The 20,837-nt window shown below is 59.8% G+C and overlaps 1 protein-coding gene across 2 annotated transcripts in view; it reads right to left on the reverse strand.

Moving 5' to 3' along the window:
* SLC9A3 (solute carrier family 9 member A3) overlaps positions 1 to 20,461 on the reverse strand; it is a 41,458-nt gene extending 20,997 nt beyond the window's left edge. Inside the window, exon 1 of one of the 2 annotated variants that reach the window (XM_074355492.1) lies at positions 20,107 to 20,460. In XM_074355492.1, the coding sequence (XP_074211593.1) occupies positions 20,107 to 20,311 (205 nt within the window). In that variant the 5' untranslated portion in view covers positions 20,312 to 20,460. Of the gene's footprint in view, positions 1 to 20,106 lie in introns of both variants that reach the window. The other variant, XM_074355498.1, reaches the window with a different exon arrangement.
* Between the last annotated feature and the right edge of the window lie 376 nt (positions 20,462 to 20,837).

The following is a 20,837-nucleotide window of genomic DNA, read 5'->3' on the forward strand; positions in this document are numbered from 1 at the left end:
GGTGCCCGTCCAGGTTGCCCGATCAGACCCAGATGCGCAGGGATACTCTCGGGCAGCAGCTTCCGGGAGACTCTGACTTGACAAATATTTGAGGTGTTGACATGGGCAGGACATGTGACCCAGGCTCCCGGGACCCACCAGACGGGGCGATAGCAGCCGCAGGAGATGGGTGGGAGCCTTCGTGGAGGATGGAATCCCGGTGCCTTGATGGCACAGGCCCCGAGGAGCCAGGTGAGGCCGGCCCAGAGCTGCCCGCTCAGCTGGGCCTCCCAACGGGGAAGATTGCTGCGGCTTCTAAGCCCGCAGGTCACTGATGACCGAGTCTGGAGAGTCACAGCTAATTAAGCACAGACGCACAGCTCAGGACGGTAACGGCAGGAAACACACGCTTTTACTTCTAATTACATACCCTACGACCGGTGGTAAAGGTCGCGAGCGCCGTCTGGCCCGCCAGCCACTTCTAGAGTGGGTCCCAGCAGAGCGGGTGTGGGGGACCCGGGAAGGTCACCACTGATGGTCGTCACTCCCCCTCGGAACGCAGCCAGGGATCTGGGCTTGGCGTCAGGCCCTGCGTGGCCACTGCCACCCCCAGGACCTCTTGGCGAGATCCGGCTGAGTCCACGCGAGTGCAGCAGCACAGTAAATCCCCTGGTTTTACTTTAACAGGTTCGAGGCTTGGACACCAAAGCCTGCTGACAAAATAGACAGGCAAACAGTAAAAACCCTCCAGGTGGAAGAGTGGGAAGTGCAGGGACCCACCTTGCTCAGGAGGATAAGTGGGTCAGAGTTGGACCTGAAACGTCACACACTCAGGAGCAAAGACACCCAGACACATAGACATGCACACACAGACCCACAGACACACAGACACAGACACACACGGAGACACACAACAGACACAGACATACAGACACACACCCACCCTGGTCCAGCCCTAACTCTCCAGCACTCTCTGCAGCTGCAGTGTTGGGTCCCCTCAGCCCCACCCCCACAAGGAGAGGGGCAGGCCCCTCACTCCGGGTTCCATGTCAGTGGCTGAGCTCACCCAGCACCCTGTGGGGACTTGCAGTAAACGTGTCAGCCTCTGAGCCTGGGGCGGAAGGTGAAGATATTTATAGTTTCTGAAAACACTGTCTACTGTCTACTGTCCCCACACCTCCTGCCTGCAACGGTGTTCTGGATCCATGCCCTGAGGTTCCTGTCAGATGGGCAAGGCCCTGGCCTCTCCCTGGGGAGGGCTGTGCTGGGAGCCCCGCTCCCTGGAAGTGGCTGCATCCTGCCCCACAGAGTGATGCAGCCTTTCAGGACCGGCCCGCCTGCTCCCAACCACAGAATGCTTTAAACATTGCATGTTTCTAAAACTCAAGCAAACTGTCAATTTTTAAATTAAGAAGTGAACGTTGTTAGTGGATTCCTAGGGAAGTGGCAGATTCTTCAACTCTGAACCATCATGAACAGCAGACATGACATGAGGACAGAGGACGGCTCAGCCCCTGCAGGACAGAGGCTCAGAGGAGCACTGTTACTTAAAGTACAGTCCTCATTCTGTGTTCAGAGGTGTCCGCCCAGATGCCAGCCCTTGTAGGGCAGGTCGCATACAATTATATACATTAATGATAATGACTACTAAATGCTGTCGAGTGAAGCCAGGAGTGAGTGGCGTGGCCCTGAGCACCAGCTGGGTCTACAGCTGCGGCCTCGCTCTGCATGAAGCGTCCTTCTCCGCAAGCGACTTTTCCTCCAACCTTCTGTGTCTGTCTGCTCCTAAGTGTGCCACATACAAAGGACTTCATGTTTTAACTTTTGCTTTCTTACCATTTCATGTTTGACTCTGCCTCAAAGATTAGGGTACTGCTGGGTAGACCAGCCATCAACAGCTGTCCAGCCAACTGTCCCTTGGGTATAACAGCCATGAACTCTGGAAAAGCATGTGCAACAAGCACAACACTGAGGAAAGACCAAACGGAGGCAGAAGCCAGAGGGTAGGCCTCAGCCAGGGCCATGCCGAGTAGCCAAAACCAGATAGAAACCTGCAATCTTACTGGATTACAAAATCAGAGGCTGGGGGTCAGAGCGACCACAGTAGCTGAAAAGAGAGGGGGCAAATCCCAGAAAGGAAAGTGCCTGAGAGGCTGAACCCCAAATTCTGTGTACGGACTCCTCTAAATGTCTGGCTGATCCTTGAATTACACGTTAGAGAGGCAGGCCCCAAACTGTTAACAGAAGCTAAAAGTCCAGAGGTTTTGGCTGCTGTCACCACACGAGACAGATTTTTGGAGTTTCAGTCCAGTCCTGGCAAAACCACAATATAACAACAACTACAAAAATCATAGAACAGAATGCAGAGTCTCTACGATGTATACACCACAACATCCTGGAAACAACCTACGATGACCAGACCCACAAAGAAACAGGAAAATGGCATCCATAAACCAGTGGTGACCTCAAGATGACCCAGATGCTGGAATTAGCAGGTAAAGATTTAAAAACAGCTATTATAACTATGCTCAAGGATGTAAAGGAAAATATGATTGTAATGAATAAACAAATAGTAAACCTCAGCAGTGGAAGAGAACAGTAGTTAGCAATTTTTTTCCTCAAAGAGCCAGGCAATAAGTCATTTAGGCTTGTGGGCTATTCAGTCTGCTTTTCAATTGCTCAGCTCTGCCACTATAGCACAAAATCAGTCATAACCTATATAAACAGATGGATACCACTGTGTTCCAATAAAACTTTATGTACAAAAACAGGCAGCCAGCCCATGGGCAGAGTCTGCTGACCCCTGAAATAGAAGACATCTAGAAGAACCAAACTGGAATTCTAGAATCAAAGGATTCAGTATCTGATAGGTAGCTGACAGCAGACGGAGATAGACCAGTAGAAGTTACCCAACCTGCAGGACAAAGGTAGAAAGTGAACAGAGCCCCAGTGGCTGCGGGACAATCACAAAACTCCAATAAGAGTGTAATGGGAGCCCCAGGGAGAGGAGAGGAAAGGCGGGGCAGGAAAATCTGGAGAAACAGTGACAAAAACGTCCCTAATTTGGTGAAAGATATATGCTCATGGACTTGGGAAGCACTTCAGAGTAGACGGTTTCTGTTGATCCATCTTGAAGTGAAGCCGTAACAGGTGTGAGAAAAGCTGAGGGTCCTGGGCTGGTGCGTGTGTGTGGGGGAGGGGCCTGAAAGCAGCAGGTCCGAGGTGAGGTGGGCACCCCAGCTTGGGGGTGAGGTGAGCTGGGTGCGGCTGGGGCTGGGGCTGGGCCAGGACCTCCGAAGGGGGAGGGCAGAGGGCCACCCCAGCCCAGCCCCAAGCAGGGCTCCGCGGCAGAGGCCAAGGCACAGGGGGTTCAAGCTGACTGTGTCGATTTAATGACACGCAGGGTGTGACTGCTGAAGGCGGCTGGGAATCGGGCCGCTGAGACCTTCTTTCACAGAATAATTCATTGACCTTGAGCTGTGATGGGGTCGCTGGCTCAAAGAGCAAAGGCAGTAGAAGTAAGGTGTCGGCATCAGAATCCCAGACCCCAGCGCCAGCACCACGCTGACGCCCTGTCTCTGCAGTGGACGTAAAAGGGCCACAGGATGGCATGTACTCAGTGACTCTGCTTTTACAGAATGAGGAAGCCGAGGGCCGGTGGCCCCAGGGGCTGGACAACCTGAAAAGGCATTCTTCGACGTTTAGTCTCAAGAACGGGGGAGGGCATAGCTCAAGTGGCAGAGCACGTGCTTAGCTTACACAGGGTCCTGGGTTCAATCCCAGCACCTCCTCTAAAATAAATAAATAAGTAAATCTCAAGAACAGAAAAAGTTAATCACATCATAGGGAGTGGTGGGAGGAGAAAAGCCTTGACCTCAGCGGGGTGGGTGGTCAGCTGGAGGTTTGGAGGCTGAGTGATCAAATGCACCATGGAATCCGCCGAGGCGAGGATACAGGACACTTCACTTTGGGGTGGGTTTGGGGAATGCCTGCAGGGAGCAAGGTTACAGCTTACTGACCTTCACACCTTCATGCGAAAAATTCCAGCAAGACCATTTTCTCTGAATTTTCATTTATCTTTTGTGCTGATAAAATGTGTGGGCAATGTCCCAAGGTGTCATAAACCACGCCTGGCACTCACGTGGCTGCCGGGACACCACTTCACCGCTATCAGGGCACTCCCAGCACAGTCCCCTGAAGCCAGGACTTTGTCACAGGCCACCACCCAGACACAGAGCAGCAGGGAGCATGGGGACCACTGATTTCTGATAGGAGGCGGCCCTGCAAGAGAACCACAGGCTCCTCAAGGGGGGCGGTCATCCGAGGAGCCCGCTCAGGCGCCAGGTCTCGAGGCCAGCTGGGCCGAGGTGTGTCAGCCATGAGACTAGCCAGGCCGAGGTGTGTCAGCCACCCCTGGGGGCAAAGGCACAGACAACACCCCTCCGGGGACATCGTTCGTTTGCCCCCATCACGGGAGGCTCAGGGCCGAGGGCAGGAGCTGCCCCCCAGGCCCCCTTGCTGGGCCCTGGGCCGGGGCGGCCCTCGGACCAGCACCTGTCAGAAGGCCAAGGGTGATGGTTCCTGCACATCCGAGGCCTCTGTTCTGAGGAAGCTGCTCCCTGGCCAGTTATTGTTTCACCCCTTTGAGATTTGGTTTCCTCATCGTGAGATGACAGCTTAGGCCCTGCTGGGCTGCTGCAAAGAGGAAATCAGATTCCTGCAGGGGAGGTGGGTCAAGTGCTTCCTCCAAGGCCCGATGCAAACAACAGGGGATTGGTGTCATTTATTTTCTTTATTTTTGGTTTTCTGGCGGGGCCAACAGGAAGTGGGGGTCTGGAGACACTGGCATCCTGGCCTCCCCACCCCGATAGCCCACACGCTCCCCGCCGGGCACCGTGCTGTCCAGCTCCCATGTGCGTGGCCCCAGCCCCTCCGGCCACTGGGGGCAGAGGCGGTCTTGGGCCTAAACACCTGTGACCGAAGCAACACCTAAAGCAAGTGACGGAACGCCGCACGCAGGGAGGGCAGGCTTCAACACCACCGTGACGCACACTCAGTACAGGAGCTGCGTCCTTGACTAGAAGGTGCATACAGAGATTTAGAGCCGCTCATTAAACGTGAGAAACTACGACAGTAGAAGCTTAAAACTCAATGGGGACACTGGAAGATGAAGTTAAAGATGCTCTCAGAAGATGGAAGAAAAAGACAGAGACACAAAAGGCAGGAGAGAAAACTCAAGAGGAGAGAGGGTGGCCTGGGGACTCTCGGATGAGCGAGCGAGAGAGACAGGGACAGAGCCACCACGAACGTCTCCCGATGATGGACTTGCGTTTCCAGGGACAGAGCGCAGTGGGAGCAATGACGTCTACCTCAGTGCACACCACTGCTGGGGGGAGGGCACCCCCAGCATGAATCCAGGGCTCACTGGGCTGCTCAGGACAGTCGATGTCACCCTCCACTGCGCAGCCAGTCCCTGAAGGAACAGGGGGAAGTCACGCTGGTGGAGAACGAGTCCACCAAGCAGAGGGCTCCGTGAGACAGAAGGCAAGGCCGGGCCACAGCGGCGGGCAGTGGGGCCGGGCAGCCAGTGCCGCGCTCGGCGGACGGGAGCTTTGGGGCCCAGCACCTCAGGATCAGGCGGGAAGGAGTGCGGGGACATGGAGCGTGGGGCCAGCATGGTGGCTGGCGGTGTTTGGGGCCAAGTTACTAGAGTGCGTCGAAAACAGCACCAACATCTGGTAAACTGAGAGGTGGCTGGGGAGACGGAAGAGAGGCTCTTGCTGTTCCCTGGCTACGTGTGGTGAGAGCTGAAATCTGAAATCTTGGTGGAAACCCCAGAACCTAGAGAGCAAGCGTGTGGGGCAGGGCAGGGCAGGTCCTCGTGTCTTCTCCCGCCTCCGGGAAGCTCACATCACACCTTGCCCAACACATGTCAGGGCAGGTCCCGGCCAAGAGGGCCTGAAATGCCCAGCACTTATCAGCGAAGCCAGGAGCCTCTGGGCCCACACACTGGCCTCGCTGGGCAGGGAGAGGCAGGAACCTTGGTCCCCAGGTGACACGATCATCTGAGTAGGAAATCCCAAAGAATCAACCCCAAACTCCTGGAACTAACGCGTGATGACAGCAGGGCCGTGCCACCGCCTGCTTTCCTGTAAACCAGCAGTGAGCACATAGAATTAGAAGTCTGACGCTGGCACCGAAAAACCACACTCAGCATAAACCTAACAAAATACGTGCAGGACGTATATGAGGAAAACTTCTAAACTTGGATGAAAGAAATCAAAGAAGATCGAAGTAAATGGAGAGGTATCTGCACTCATGAGCAGGAGGACTCAGTGGTCCAGACGTCAGGCCTTCCCAGCACAACCCCTGGATACAACCACTCCCAGTGAAAAACCCCAGCAAGTGATTTTAAGTGAATATCGAGAAACTGATTCTATTTATTATTATTACTGTTTTTTTTGAATGGAGGTACTGGGGATTGAACCCAAGGCCTCCTGCATGCTAAGCATGAGCTCTACCACTGAGCTGCACCCGCCACCACCAAGGAACCGATTCTAAAGTTCACACGGGGAGGAGACAAAAGACCCAGGGCACTGGACACAACACTGAGGGAGAGGAACAGACCTGGAGGACTGACACTGCCCGGCCTCAGGATTGACTGGAGCCACAGCAGTGGGGCCAGGGCGGTGCCGGTGAGAGAACAGACGGGCACAGCGGGACGGAACAGAGAGCCCAGAAGCAGCCCTCTAAGCGAGGACCACTGACCTCCGGCAGAGGAGCGAAGGCGACGCCGCGGGGCAGGGACGGTCCTCCCAGCATGCGGTGCTGGAGGAGCTCACGTCCACGTGCCGGAGACGAACGGAGACTCAGACCTCACCCCCGCCCCCCCAGACAACTCAAAGCGGATCACGGGCCTCAGTGTGAAACGCGGAACTATGAACCTCCCAGAAGACACGATGGGAGAAAGCCGTGGTGGCCCTGGGTCTGGTGGTGAGTTTTCAGACACGGCACCAAAAGCATGCTCTGTGAGAGACAGAACTGATAAGCCAGGGTTTGCTAAAATTACTGAAGTGTCTGTGGAAGCCACTGCTCAGCGAAGGAGCAGACAAGCCAGAAGGGGGAGTTATTTGCAAAACACACATCTGATAAAGGTTTGTATCCAAAATTTACAAAGAACTCTTAAAACTCAATAAGGAAACAACCCAATTAAAAAGGGGGCCAAAATCTAAGCAGACATGTCGCCAGGGAGGATGAACAGACAGCACTCAGCACGGGAAGAGACGCTCACACCAGGTCTCAGTGAACGAGGACAGGCACAGCCAGGCGCCCTCCTCCACCGGGGTCGCCGAAGTCCAGGCACTGGCAGCACCAGTGGCTGGTGAGGAACCCTCGTCACTGCTGCAGGGAGCGCAGAGTTGGGCAGCCCTTCTGGGAGAGCCTGACAGCTTCTCCAAAACCAAATGCCCTCTCGCCATACGATCCCACGATCATGCCCCTTGGTATTTGCCCAAATGAGTCAAAAACTTACAACCACACAAAAACCTGCACACAGAGGACTCTAACGGCTTTGCTCATCCTTGCCAAAACTTGGAAGCAACCAAGATGTCCTTAAGTACCTGGACGGATATATAACCTGTGGTCCATCCAGACAGTGGAATGTTATTCAGCACTAAAAAGAAATGTTATCAAACACTTGAAAAAACATGGGGGAACCTTAAATGCACGTTACTAAGTGAAGGAAGCCCATCTGAAAAGACTCCATCCTGCAGGAGTCTAACTATGCAACACTCTGGGAAAAGCAAAGCTGTGGAGTCAGTAAAAGAACCGGCGGTTGCCAGGGGGTGAAGGGAAGGATGACGGGGGCCACAGGGGGTGTAGGGCAGTGAGACGACCCTGTATGACACCACGATGGGGGACACACGTCATCAGACAGCTGTCCAAACTCACAGACTGCGCTACAGCAAGAGGACTTCAGTGTTAACTACGGATTTCAGTTAATAATAATGTATCACTGCAGGTCCAGCAACTGAAGCAACGACCGGCACAGCGCAGGACGCTAGCAGGGAGCCTGCAGGGGTGGGGAGGGGGCGAGCACAGAGAACTCTCTGGACCGCCTGCTCAGTTACTCTGTAAATCTGCAATGTCACTAAAAATACTCAGCTTACTAACTTTTAAAAATAAAACAGCATCTCTGAGGCTGTAGTATGTGCTCACCTGGAATGTGTGCCTTGCGCTGGGATGTGGCTTTAGGAGCCAGGCCAGGGACAGAAGTGACATATTTAAGGACAGAGGTGGGAGGCTGGCGGGTGGGCAACACCCGCTGTTCAAAGGGAGGGCCTGGCACTGTCAGCCTGTAGCTTCATGCCAGCGTTAACTCTCTGTTCTGATTCTGCTGGGCTGACACTATGGGAAGGTTTTGCCGGATTTAAACAAACAAAAGTCCTACTTTTTACCACGAAGGGTGTTGTTGCCGCTCGCCCACAGGGAAGGGGTCCACTAAACAGAACCCTGAGGCTCAGGGTCCTGGACGCCAGCACGGGAGGGGCAAGGTGCCCATGCAGGAGGAGGAGGCGCAGAGGGCCAGATGCCAAGGGGAGTGCGTGCGGGGGTGAGCGGGGAAGCGCCATCTCTAGAAACTGGCTCTGGCAGCTCCAGCAACGGTCCGCTAGGAAGAGGCCTGAGTGACCCTTCCCTCAGAGTTTCCAGCCTGTGACACACGCTGTGGGGGATCTGGGAGCTTGGTTCCCATAAGACTTGGGCAGAGAAGACCTCCCTGGGGAGGAAGTCCTGCCTGCAGCACAGCAGCCTGGGCGCCCGTCCTCCCTGCTCTGACACAGCCTCCCCACAGCCGCCCCACCCAAGGCCCTCCAAGGACGGGAGCGCGACGTGAGGAGGGAGCCCTAAGGTCTCCACCAACACTGTGATGCCCCTGCCCCGCCTCGGCGCCCATGCACCCGTCGTGGGCCCCGTCGTGGGCTACAGGAGTGGCTCTGATCCGGGGAGGGTGGGCTCGGGCCCGGGCTGTGGGGGCAGGCACACGCCCCTGATCCCCTGGATGCGGTGGGGCACGGCTGTGAGGCAGAGGACTTTGCTCCTGGAGACCAGACGACTCCTCTCTTCCTCCCGTCTGGCTTTAACCTCCCACAGTCAGGCAAAGGGCCGTAGTTCGGGCTCGTGCAGGTGGCGGGGCTGGAACACGATGGCCCCGAGCTCCCTGGGGGCTGCTGCCCTCAGATGTGGCCCCCGCAGGCGCAAGGCTGGGGCCAGGCTTCCGCCAGGACAGAGCACCGGCTGCGCGTCCTTCCTGCTCCTCTCCTGGGCTGCGCCAGGGCCCCTGAGAGTCTGCTCGGTTCTGTTGGCGCCAGCATGACTTGGGGGTAGCAAGCGGCCCGGGAAGGCACTCATCCGGCTTTTAGGCAATAGATTCAGCTCACTTACACTGAAAGGAGTCTTCAGATCTCAAGAAAATCAAGATTATAAACGGAAAGCCGGCTGGAGGTGCTGTTTGCATGCCGGCTTCCTGGGCCGGGCGCCCTCAAGGGCACGGTGGGGGTCAGGGTGGGGGTGGGGGTGCGGCACAGAGACAGATCCTCTGGTCTTCGCCCCTGCACCTGCTGGGGGACCAGGGGAGGTGGGTGTTGGGAAGAGGGTCCCAGAGCACTGGGCCGGGAGCAGCTTTCCTGACCCTGAGCTGGTGGTAGGGGTGGGACTGGCTCTCCTGGTCTGGTGAAAAGAGTGGGTCCGTGTCCCTGGGCAGCCAGCGTCTGCCCATCCTGCACCTGCCAGTGTCCTCCATGGGGGCGCGTGGGTAAGCCAGAGGGGGTGCTGGGCCCGGACACACTCCTCTTAGGCCTCAGGCCCAGAATCGCAGGGCCAGGGGCAGGGTCGGGGCTGAGGGCATGCCGGCCATCGGAACGTTCTTGGTTTTATCGAGTTAATGAGTAAAGGATTTTGACAACAGAGGCCGCGTTCTCAATACCAGGGCCTTCTCAGGAGCTGTAAACTGCCTGCCTTCTTTTCCAGTTTATTCCCAGGAAGACAGGCTGTTTGGGGGGTGGGCGTGGGGAGGGGAACATTGGACATGCCACACGCCTGCACGTGGTGACAGTGTCCACAGGCCACACCTCACACACTGATCCCAGACCTCTGCTCGGTTCACACATTATATTTTTAACTGGTTATCAGATGACCCCCCACCCCCGCCCCTGCAAATCCCAGCAACACAGTACTGGAGCCCCCAGCACGGAAGGGCTCACCCAGCAACTGGGGTTTGAGGCGCCTACGTGGGGCCAACACCAGGTCACAGAGAGGCGGCTCCTCACAGGTCTGGCCAGCTCTGTGCCACGCCCTCTCCAGCTGGGGGCGCAGCAGCAAGAGCCAGTGCCCACCATGATGAGGCTGCGGAACCATCCCACCCAAGGACGGGTGGGGACCAGGAGGAGCAGGTGGCAGGTGTGGGGGCGGGCAGGATGGCCACGTCCTCTCCTTACCAGGCCTTTAAGGACACTGGCCCTGCTCTTACTGGTGCCATGCGGCCCTGGCCCACTCAGTCCACCTCAGACGCAGCGTCTGTAGCGACTGTGTGACTGTCTTGGCATTTTTGTCTTTATCACCTATACTTTGTTGACCTCTTACTAAGGCCGGGCGCTGTGCAGGGTAGTTACCGTGTTCACAGAATGTCTACCAGGCACCTTCCAAGCATGTTCACACACCCCGAGGGAGACGCCGAAACTGGCCGTGTCCCTGCTGAGGAGGACAAGGCCATCGTGAGCCCTCTTAGCCGCAGTCACAGGCCAGGCCCGAGCCAGGGTGTGGGAGGCCCTGAGGGTCCCCAGACTCTGTGAAGCTGCGGGCAGATGGTGCAACGTGACCGGCCCCCAGGAGCCCGGCAGGGCAGTACCTGCTGGGGACGGTGACCACCTCCCCACCTTCTTCCCACCCGGGGACCCACCGGGCCTGGTCCCAGCCTCACCCCAGAAGCTGATTAGAGATGTTGGGGCCGACCATCCAGAGACTGACCTAGACTGAACCCCAGGGGTCTCGCCAGGTGTCTTACAGGCTGAGGAGACTCAGAAGCCAGAGACGTGCCCAGCCCAGGCTACAGGGCTGTGGGTCCCTCATCCGGACTTCCAGCTGAAGGGGCAGAACAAAGGTTTCGCTGCCTCAGGGCGTGAGGGGGCAGCAGTCACATGCGGAGGCCCCCGGCGCACTCTGTCCGGTTACTGAGTTACCGCTGGGGCACACGGGGTGACACCGCCATCCAGGGAGCCTGGGCCTGGGTGGACTAGCAGAAGGGAGGCTGTGCCCTCTGCAGGGGTGTTGAGTGAGCCTGTCCTCAGGCCTGCTCTGGGGCCCTGTCCTGGGGCTGCCTGGTGGCTTCTTGGGCTGGAAAGGCCTCTGTGACCTCTGTGACCCCAGGACACAGCTCTCAGGGGGCTAGGCCTCCCCCACGTGCAGGCACTTCCCAGCCATCCCCCAGGACCCCAGCTCCTCCTGCTGGGACCGGGTGTGGGGGCCTCCTCACAGCCCTGCATCGAGGAGGACGTGTGTGGGCGTGACGGTAACATGATGGGTCACAAGCCCCCGGAGGCTGCACGTCTCACACACCCGCACCCACCCTGGTCATCAGCATCGGTGTCCCAGGGGCATGTGAGGGGACCTCAGGCCCCCAGGTCCCGGTGTCTGTGGCTACAGGAGGCGTAGTTCTCAGTGCCACAGGTGACAGCCTCGGCCCATGGGAAGCAGCACACAGGCCAGTGCACACACATGCACACATGGGCCTCCTTAGTGGCCCTGCCCCTTTTGGCCCACGTCTAGCCATCAGGCGGGGGGTGAGCTGCACCAGGCACTCAGCACGTGAGGGCCAAGTTCTAAGGAAAGCAGGTCGGGGAGGATGCAGGCCCAAGCGCCCTGCACCCTGGCGTCCAGGGCTTGCTAAATCCGAGAAGAAATAGAGCCCTGTATTTCCACCCTTCATATTGTTCCAAAACCTGTTAGAAACAGGCATTTCCAACTTTCACATTCTGCCTTTGCAAAAAATCCATTCCCGGGGAGAACTCAAAACCAGTTGGACTTTGGCATGATAGCTCCACAGGTGGTGAATTCAGCTGAGGCCTCTGGACCAGCCCAGGAAGAGATGGAGCCTGGCCCGCCCCCGCCAGCTGGCACTGTCACTCCGTGAGCCCTGGGTGGGCCCTAGAGGATCCTGGTCTGCCCCTGGGCTCAGAGGCTGGAGGTCCAGGCGCACAGGACGTCCTCTCAGAGCTGACATCCAACCAGGGCCACGCCTGTGCCTGGGGCAGAGGGGTCCACTGGGGGCCTCAACCACCTGGATCAACACCCTCCTGGAGCCCACGCCCTCCAGCCTGTCCCCAGTCTCCGCTGTCCAGCCTGAACCACCAAGGCTCCCACGGCCCTGACCCCCTGGGCCTCCACCTGAGCTCCTCCCCCAGCCCGACTCGCTCTGCCTAACCCACCTTGCCCTTCTTTGTGGTCCATCTTGACTGCCCCCCAGATAAGAAACCTGCCCCTGGCCGCCATCTGACCTCTCAACCTGGCCTCTCGCCCTGGTCCAGCAAACCCAGGGGCTCTCCACTCTTTCTGCAATCGATGTGTGAACCTGGGTACAGGTGTGGACCTGTGCAGCCAGCTCCAAGGAAAGAACCCGGGCGCCTCCTCACCCGGGTGCTGCCCGACCTCAGCCCTGGCCCTACAGGCAGCTCAGGCAGAGCCAGGTCCCCACAGAGGCGGCGAGGTGGCACCTCGTGCCTCCCCCTCTGGACTTGGCTGCCCCACCTCCTGGGTCTGGGCCCTCCTGGGACACTGGGGGCAGAAGCCGGAGCAGAGCTGCTGGTCTGGGCCCTCAGCACCCAGACACCTCGTCCTGCTGGGGACTTTGGAGTCTCCGGAGGGCACATCCTGGACCTCAGTTCAGATCTTGGGGCAGGTATGTGCTGTTTTTCTGTCTTGTTTGTTCTGAACATGTTTTTGGGAAGAAACTTATAAAATCAGAGGGATTTTGCCAACATTACAAATCACCTGTGGCGGCTCAGCTCAGGGGGTGACCAGTCTGAGCTGCCCCCTTCTCTCCCGTGGAGCCTTGTCCCTCCCAGTGTGCACTGGCCCCTGCTCTTACTGGTGCCATGCGGCCCTGGCCCACTCAGTCCACCTCAGACGCAGCGTCTGTAGCGACTGTGTGACTGTCTTGGCATTTTTGTCTTTATCACCTATACTTTGTTGACCTCTTACTAAGGCCGGGCGCTGTGCAGGGTAGTTACCGTGTTCACAGAATGTCTACCAGGCACCTTCCAAGCATGTTCACACACCCCGAGGGAGACGCCGAAACTGGCCGTGTCCCTGCTGAGGAGGACAAGGCCATCGTGAGCCCTCTTAGCCGCAGTCACAGGCCAGGCCCGAGCCAGGGTGTGGGAGGCCCTGAGGGTCCCCAAACTCTGTGAAGCTGCGGGCAGACGGTGCGATGTGACCGGCCCCCAGCAGCCCCACCTGTGTGTTCTAGAATCCGAAGCCTCTGCGGCCCCACTTCCCTGGGACCTGCGTGGCTGGTTGCCTCCTGGCCCCTCTGCTCTCACCTCCCGCCACCTCCACCCCCCCACCCCCGCTGGCTTCTTCAGCTGCTCCTCAAACACACCCAGGCACAGACACCTCAGGGCCTTTGCACAGGCTGTCTGGATTCGGAAAGTGTTCACCCCAATCCACAGGGCTCACTCCACCCCCATGCTGCTCCCTCCCCTCGCTGCTCAGTCCAGCACTTGATGCCTGTATCCCGAGGGACCATCTCATCTGCCCCCAGGGGAACACAACATTCCAGGGAAATTTGGGTCTACTTTGTGGGAAGTGTGTCCCCATGGCCTATGGCAGGCCCATGGCAGCACAAATGTTTGTACGGTGAACGTTAAACTAGTGCTCAGAGCTGTGGCTGCTAAAAATCAGGCATGTTGGCTGCATTAATAAAAGATTACTAAGATAACAAACATTCAAGCCCAGAGTGTTGTCACTGTGCCGTGGGCATGGAGCTGCCTGGGCCCCGAGTCCAAGCCCTGTCCAGGAGGGCACGTGTGCCAGGGCTGTGCCGGCGTCTGCCTGAGGCCTGCGTGTCGGGATGCACAGATTTGTTCTGTTCTGTCTTGCTCCAGAAGGCAGGACTGTGTGTGAACGGGCCGGATCTCAGGCCAGGCCTGGTGCAGGCGAGCGTTGCTTCTCTGGGTCCAGGCCCACCCAGGTGACCTCTGTGTGGGGTGATGCACTCCCCACCCTGCACCCTGACCTGCCCACCATGCTCTGAGCTGATGCTGGCCTTGCCCGCCTGCAGGGTGTGGTCAGCGGGTGTGCCGCTCACCGGAGGCTGTGTGGCAATTTGGGGAAAGAATTTGGCCAAGGAATTTAGGGAGCCTCTTCCCAGCCCAGCCCAGCCTATGGACGGTGTGGACGAAGCTCACACCGTCCGACGTGTTCACTCCTTCACCCGCTAAGTGCTCACCATCCGTGCACCTGAACACCCGCCTGCTCTCCATCTGCACGGGCCCTGCTGGGGACCCCGCAGGGACAAACGGACGCAGAGTTGACCTGGTTGAACCCAAAGAACTCAGTGTAGAGGGGTAACCTCAGGGCCCGGGGGAGTGGGGCTGGAGGGTTCTGAGCTCAGAAGAGGTGGGGGGTGGGGGATAGTGCTGGTGGGTGGGGCTCGAGGCAACTGTGTGACTGGGGGTGGGGTCTGGGCTTCGGCTGGAACCCAGGGAAGCCACAGCCCAGCAGGGCCACAGCCATACACCCAGGGGCATCCCTGCTCCCTGGGCCCAGCCACTCCTTGTTGGCCCTAATGGTGTACCTCCCCCAGCCCCGCCCAAGCCCACAGGCCCCAGGAGCTCAGACCCCCCCAGTCTGGTGGGCTCTGTAGGCAGGGCTTGATGGGGAGGGGCCTCTGCAGGCACCTGGGCTCCTCAAGCAGCCCTCCCTCCCCTGCCCTTTCCAGACAGAGGAGACAGAATTCCAAGGCATGAAGAAGGGATGGAAAAGTGGCAGGGGACAAGGTCAGAGGGCATGGGGCTGGGAGGTCAGAGGGTGGGGCCAGGTGGGAGCGATGGTGCAGGCAGGGGTAGGGGTGGAGAGGGCCCCAGTGAGGCACCCTCCCATCAGCAAAGCACCCAGGCCCCTGCAGGGCTTCCTGGCGCAAAGGACGGGGCCCACAGCTGTGGCCCCCCACCACGCCCAGGAAGGAGCCGCCTCTCTGGGCTCCAGGGTGGAGAGGGCTGGAGAGATGGGCTCTGCTCAGACTCTGCACCCAGGACCTGGCGCCTGAAAGCCGGGGGCTCCGCGCTCAGCGCTGGAGGAGTCCCTTCTCTGAGTGAAGGCGGGGTGAGTGGAGGAGCACCCGGAGCGCCGGCCGGGACCTTACTCACTGCACGCTGAGCCCCTCACCCCAGCCCTGCTGGTGAGACTTCCTGTCAAAAGGGACACGACTCGACTCGGAGAAGGAACAAAGCATGAGGCTGATCCGGCGCCGACTGGGAGAGCCGGAGGCAGGGCTCCGGGACCTCCTGCTGCAGGGGGCCTGCAGTCTTGGCAGCACCGTCCTGAGCTGCTCCCAGAGCAGGAAGTCGGCGGGGTGGGGGGGGGAGCTCCCTGGGGAGTCCCTTCAGCCCAACAGGCAGGACTGGCGCTATCAGCACCTCCCCACCTTTGCCCGGCTCCCTCAGGACAGCCAGGGAGACACCTTAGCTCCCAATGCCCTGAGATTGTTTTATAGCTCAAGGCCAGTTCTCCCAGGGCATCTCCTGACAATGAGCCGACGCCTTCGGCACGAAGCGTCCCTCCCAGAGAGGCTCTGGGGAGAGGCTCTGGTTCCAGACCTCGGCTCCATCTGACCTTTGGGGTCTGCCAGGGCCCACTGACTCAGCTGCTCCTGGGAGAATGGGATCAGCTAAGGACTCGGCTGCTCACCTGGCCTTTCTAGGTCATCCTCGTCTTACAGATCCTCCCCTGCAATCTCTTCGAGGGGAGTAAGGGAACTTCGGGAGGAGAGCATGGTCGAGGGTGTGCCGGAGTCCAGAGGGAAGAGAGCAGCGGGGCTGGGTGCAGTGATGGGGGTCTGGGTCCTGGGACCAGAGCACATTACATGAAAACCGCAAGCTTCTGGTTTCACCCCAGGAGGTAAACGTCCCCATGGCTTCCCGCACAGCCCAGGAGCACAGCTCGGCAGACACCCAGCACCTGACGGCTGTGCTTCAGAGAACAGCGCCGATGCCTTGGGCTGTCCGACAGAAGTCATACAGCCTGTGGCCCAGGCTCCCCTGAACGCCCTGAGTGTCCCAGCACCCGGGGTCTGTGCCCTCTCCCCTGGTAAGGGCTAGGGCTGGACTGCAACTCTGCTGACCAGATGGGAAGCCACAGTGACAGCGCTCTGCAAGTAACAGGAGTTGGGGTCCAGGAGCACAGGGCCTGGAGATCAGAGTCTGAGCCGATAAGGCAGCTGCTGACCTGTGAGGACAGAGCGTGCCTCCAAGGCCAAGCCCCAGCTGGAGCACAGCTGGGAAAAGGAACTGTGTCTCCCAGAGGCGCGGCGCAGGAGCATCCACAGGCCCAGACTCGGGTGGGGCCGGCGCAGATAAGGGCTAGGGCTCTTGCATGTCTTACACCTGACCGGAAAGCCCCTGCTGGTTACGAGAGGCACCTGGCAGACGGGGCAAAGAGGGAGGTGGTGAACAAACACCGAGCAGGACCACCTGCCAAACCCACAAGGGAAGGGGCTGAGGGTCTCAGAGGATCACCACACCTGGGCTGGGCAGGAACGCGCCACCTCACCACCTCGCCACCCACTGAGCCTCCTCTTTTGAGTCTAAGTGGGGCCATCAGGCACTGGGTTCTTCCCTGGGGGTTTCCACCAGGGTGTGGGTAGCTCTCTCCCTCCTTGGGGGTGGGGTCTGAGCTTGGGGTTGACCTCTTAGAGAAAGAGCGGGGACGATGAATTCTGGCCTGCTGCCCTGGCACCCCAGCTCAGAAAGTGAAATCACCACTTCCCAGCAGCTCCAGCCTAAAGTCAGTGGTGCCCCCACCCACCGCCTCGGTGCCAGAGCTCAACCTCCAGAGCACGTCAGATAGCTGTAACCCTCGGGCCTCCCTCTGGCCTCCCACACTCCAGCTGCCCTCCTCCTCCAGGAGTACCTACCCTGGCCACTCTGCCACCTCCAGGTTCTGTCTCTGGAAGCTGCCTGGATCCCCACCCAATGCTGCCCCCGCCTCCCCAGCTCTACATGGCCCATGTGGACCCACTGAGCCCAGTGCTGGCCCAGCTTTTGGCCCCCAAGGGAGGCCGGAGGAGAGAACAGGATAAGGGAACAGGAGTCCAGCCTGGCCAAGGCCCAAAGGGACCCTGGTGTGGGTGGCTGCACTCTTGGGACCCCCACCCCCTGGGGAGCACATGTCCCACCCAGGTCCCCAGGCTGCTCCAGAGGACCCCCTGCACACATGCTCAGGGGCAGACACCGTCCCCCCCGGACAGTCCTCGACCTCTCAGGCCCTGCAGGCTCTACGGTTGCTGTGCGCAGATGCCCTGGCCTCAGCAGCCCTTTCATGCCCCGCGGAATCTCCTAAATATGCAAGAACAGGCAGGAGCCTCAGGAGGCCCAAATGCATCCCCAGATAGGGACCCGGGGTCTGGGGGCTCAGAAGCCACACCGGCTCCTCATCTTCATCTGAGGTGAGGTCCATGCAGGGACACCCGGTGGGCAGCCACGCTCTCAGAACCTTGGCTGGAGGCTGGGGACCCGGGGCACCAGGCAGGTACTTGGAGGTGCTGGGTGTGGGGCAGGGCAGGGAGAGCACCCAGGTGGATGGAGGAGCGGCAGACAAGGGGCAAGGGGGACCGGACAGGGCAGCAGAGGGTGGGGGGACCCTGGAGGGAAGGGCAAAGAGGTGGGGTCACACGAGGCCCAGGCTGAGCCACCTGGAGGGCCTTGGGGACCTGCTTTCCAGGGGACGGGGGCAAGGCTGGGGGGCGCTGAGCATAAGGAGGGGCCCAGACTACTTTCCAAGATGGGGCGTCTGAGCCTGCCTGCAGTGTTGCCCATTCATGGGCAAGACCCCAATGATCTCACAGCTGGAGCCTCCAAATGCAGAAGAACGTCTCAAGCGGTAGGGGCAAGACCTGGCCCAGGGCCAGAGGGCACTCTGAGGAGAGAGCAGTCAGCTCCACAGGCTTCCTCTCACAGCTCTTCATACTTTCTTAGCATTCCCAACCCTCCCAGAGCCACAGGTGGGGCCAGCAAGCCTGGGACTACGGCAGCCTGGGATGTGGTGCTGGCACGGTGGGGCTCTTTGAACGTTCTGCCCTGCCCATGAGACAGAGCTGACTGGAGCAGGCGACCACCCCACCCCAGAGAAGGTCGTCTCAGGAACAGTCCGAGTGCTCCAGAGACCTCTGGCCATGGCTCTTCCTGGGTGAAAACAGACACTGGACTTCCAGATGCAGGCGCCACGTCAGTGCCCAGGGCTAGGTTTGTGCAGAAAGTACACATTCGCTCTGCACAACAAGGGCACTCCACGTCCCTGGCACGGTCCACCCTGTACAGATCACCCTTTCGGGGTTCCCCAGAAGAGGAAAGGTGGCCGAGAAGGACACCCCTCACTCTGCCCCAGAAACCGGTCAGTTCCCAGGGGAGCATCAGGACGGTGCGCTCCCAGAGCTCCAGGGTGAGGCTGGACCTGCTCAGTCAGTGACTGGCAGCAAGCGGCCAGTGTCGGCCATACCTCCGCGGCAGAGGTGCCTGGGGAGACACAGCAGAGGAGACCCCATCTCGATGCTCAGATTTCACTCCTGACATCACAAAACCCCACGGGAAAGCTGGTGGTGGGGGAGACAGCTCTGAGATCAGGCAGGGACAAGGAGGTGAACAGACACCAGAGGGAAAAGGAGGAGGCCAAGGGGCTGGAGAGCTTTTCAGAAACAAAAAGAAGAGAGAGACTTAAAGAGAGATCATTGCCATAGCAGGACGCATGACAGGCAGTGCCATGGGAGAACAAGCTGTGACCGACTGCTGCCAGGTGCCCCCGGTGCCCCAGGTGCCCCAGTGCCCCCAAACCCCAGGTCCAAAGTCCTCTGACCATCTCTCCCCAGAGCCTGTCCCTCCTGGTCCTACTGAGGATGTCAGCCCCCCAAAGCCCTGGAGGAGCCCCCCCCTTCGCCTGGCTCCTCCCCATTCCCAAACCACTGCTGACCCGTCCCTGTCCCTGCTGTCCTGAGGCAGGTGGTGGAGGGGGTGTCCTCAGGACCCCCTCCCTCGACAGGCTCCCCCCACCCTCGACTCCACCTACTGAGTACACTTGCCATCACATCTCTGCCTCCCTGGTGTTGACCAGCAGTTGAAACTTTGGTCCTCACAAGCTCTTAAGAAAGCTGACCTTCCTGTCACCTTGCCCGCAAGTTACCTACAATTCTCACTTTGCTGGCTCACTGGAGCAAGTTAAGAGAAATCTTTGACAGACCAGGATTTTTACAAGAGAAACACTCAATGGAAAACTTGCTCCTATAAATAGGGTTTTACTGGGTTTAATCTTGAGTGGCACGGTTTTTCTTTCTGCATTGGGGACCTAGCACTCCAGGGCTCGAGGCAAGGACATTACCTCTCTCAGTGCATTAACAGCCAGACAAGCCCTACACACAGAAAACCTGGCTGCAGGAGCCCCAGAGCCAAGCAGCCCAACGGGGCAGACGGAGCCCCCAGAGCGCAGACCAGGGAGCCTGGAGCGCGCGGGGCCTCGGAGGCTGTGCCCGCTCCGCCAGAAGCCCAGAAGCCGTTTATCCTCGGCCACCCGCACAGCCGCTCCGGGCCCGGCCAGGCTCGCAGCCCCGAGCCTCGCCCTGCGCGACACAAGGACCCGAATCCCCGGGGCTGGCCGCGGCGATCCTGGACCAGACAGCTGGGCAACTGACGCCGATCGCGCGCCTTACACAGGGAAGACCGCGGAGCCTGCGGAGCCCTGGAAGAAGGCGGTGCGGGCGCCTGACTCTGTCGCCCGAGGGTGCAGGCGCGGGACCTGCAGACCCCGCGGGCGGAAGGGAAGTCGTGGAGGGGCCGGGACTCCGCGCGCGCCAAGCCAGGGGCCGCTTACCGATCTTGGCCAAGCTGGCCACGAGGATCCAGAGCGCGATAATGTACGGGTCCTGGACGTGGTGCCATTCGAAGGTGACCACCTGGAAGCCCTGGGTCTCTCCGTGCGCGCCGCCAGGCTCCTCCTCGACGCCGCGCGCCCGCGGCAGCACGCTCAGCGCTAGCAGCAGCCCCCAAGCGGGGCCCAGGGCCCCGCGCCCCAACATCGCCACCACCGTTCAGCGCCCTGTCCCGACGTTCATGTCGCGTGAGCCTTGCTGCGCTCGGCGGGACGCGCTGCGCCGGGGCCGCTGGATGCGCGGGGCCGACGAGACCAGCGTTGGGCGGCGCGGAGCCGAGCACGCTCTGGGTGCGGGCTGCTGTCCCGGTCCCCGCCCGCCTGGGTGGCCTTTAATCCGGCGGCCCCCTCCCGCCCCGGGGTGGGGCGGGGCCTTCCCACCCCCCACCCCCCACCCCCCCGCGCCGCGCACACGCGAGCACAGAGTCGCACGCTTTCGGCACGCCCGCCCGGCCTTCAGCGCACGCCCATCCGTGCTGGCCGGGCCCCTAGCCTCAACTCCCACCGCCGCGCCCCGCGAGACCCTTATCCTCTACCCCCACTGGCCTGCTCGCTCCCCGCCCTTCCCCCGCGCCCTCCCTCTGGCCAGGTCCTGGACCCTGGGCTGGAGGGCGCAGGCTGGCGACCGCCTCCCTTGGGGGCGGAGTACAGCGCTGGGGGCAGGAGTGCGGGTG

Source organism: Camelus bactrianus, chromosome 3 (genome assembly GCF_048773025.1).
Source record: "Camelus bactrianus isolate YW-2024 breed Bactrian camel chromosome 3, ASM4877302v1, whole genome shotgun sequence".
Lineage (NCBI taxonomy): Eukaryota > Metazoa > Chordata > Mammalia > Artiodactyla > Camelidae > Camelus > Camelus bactrianus.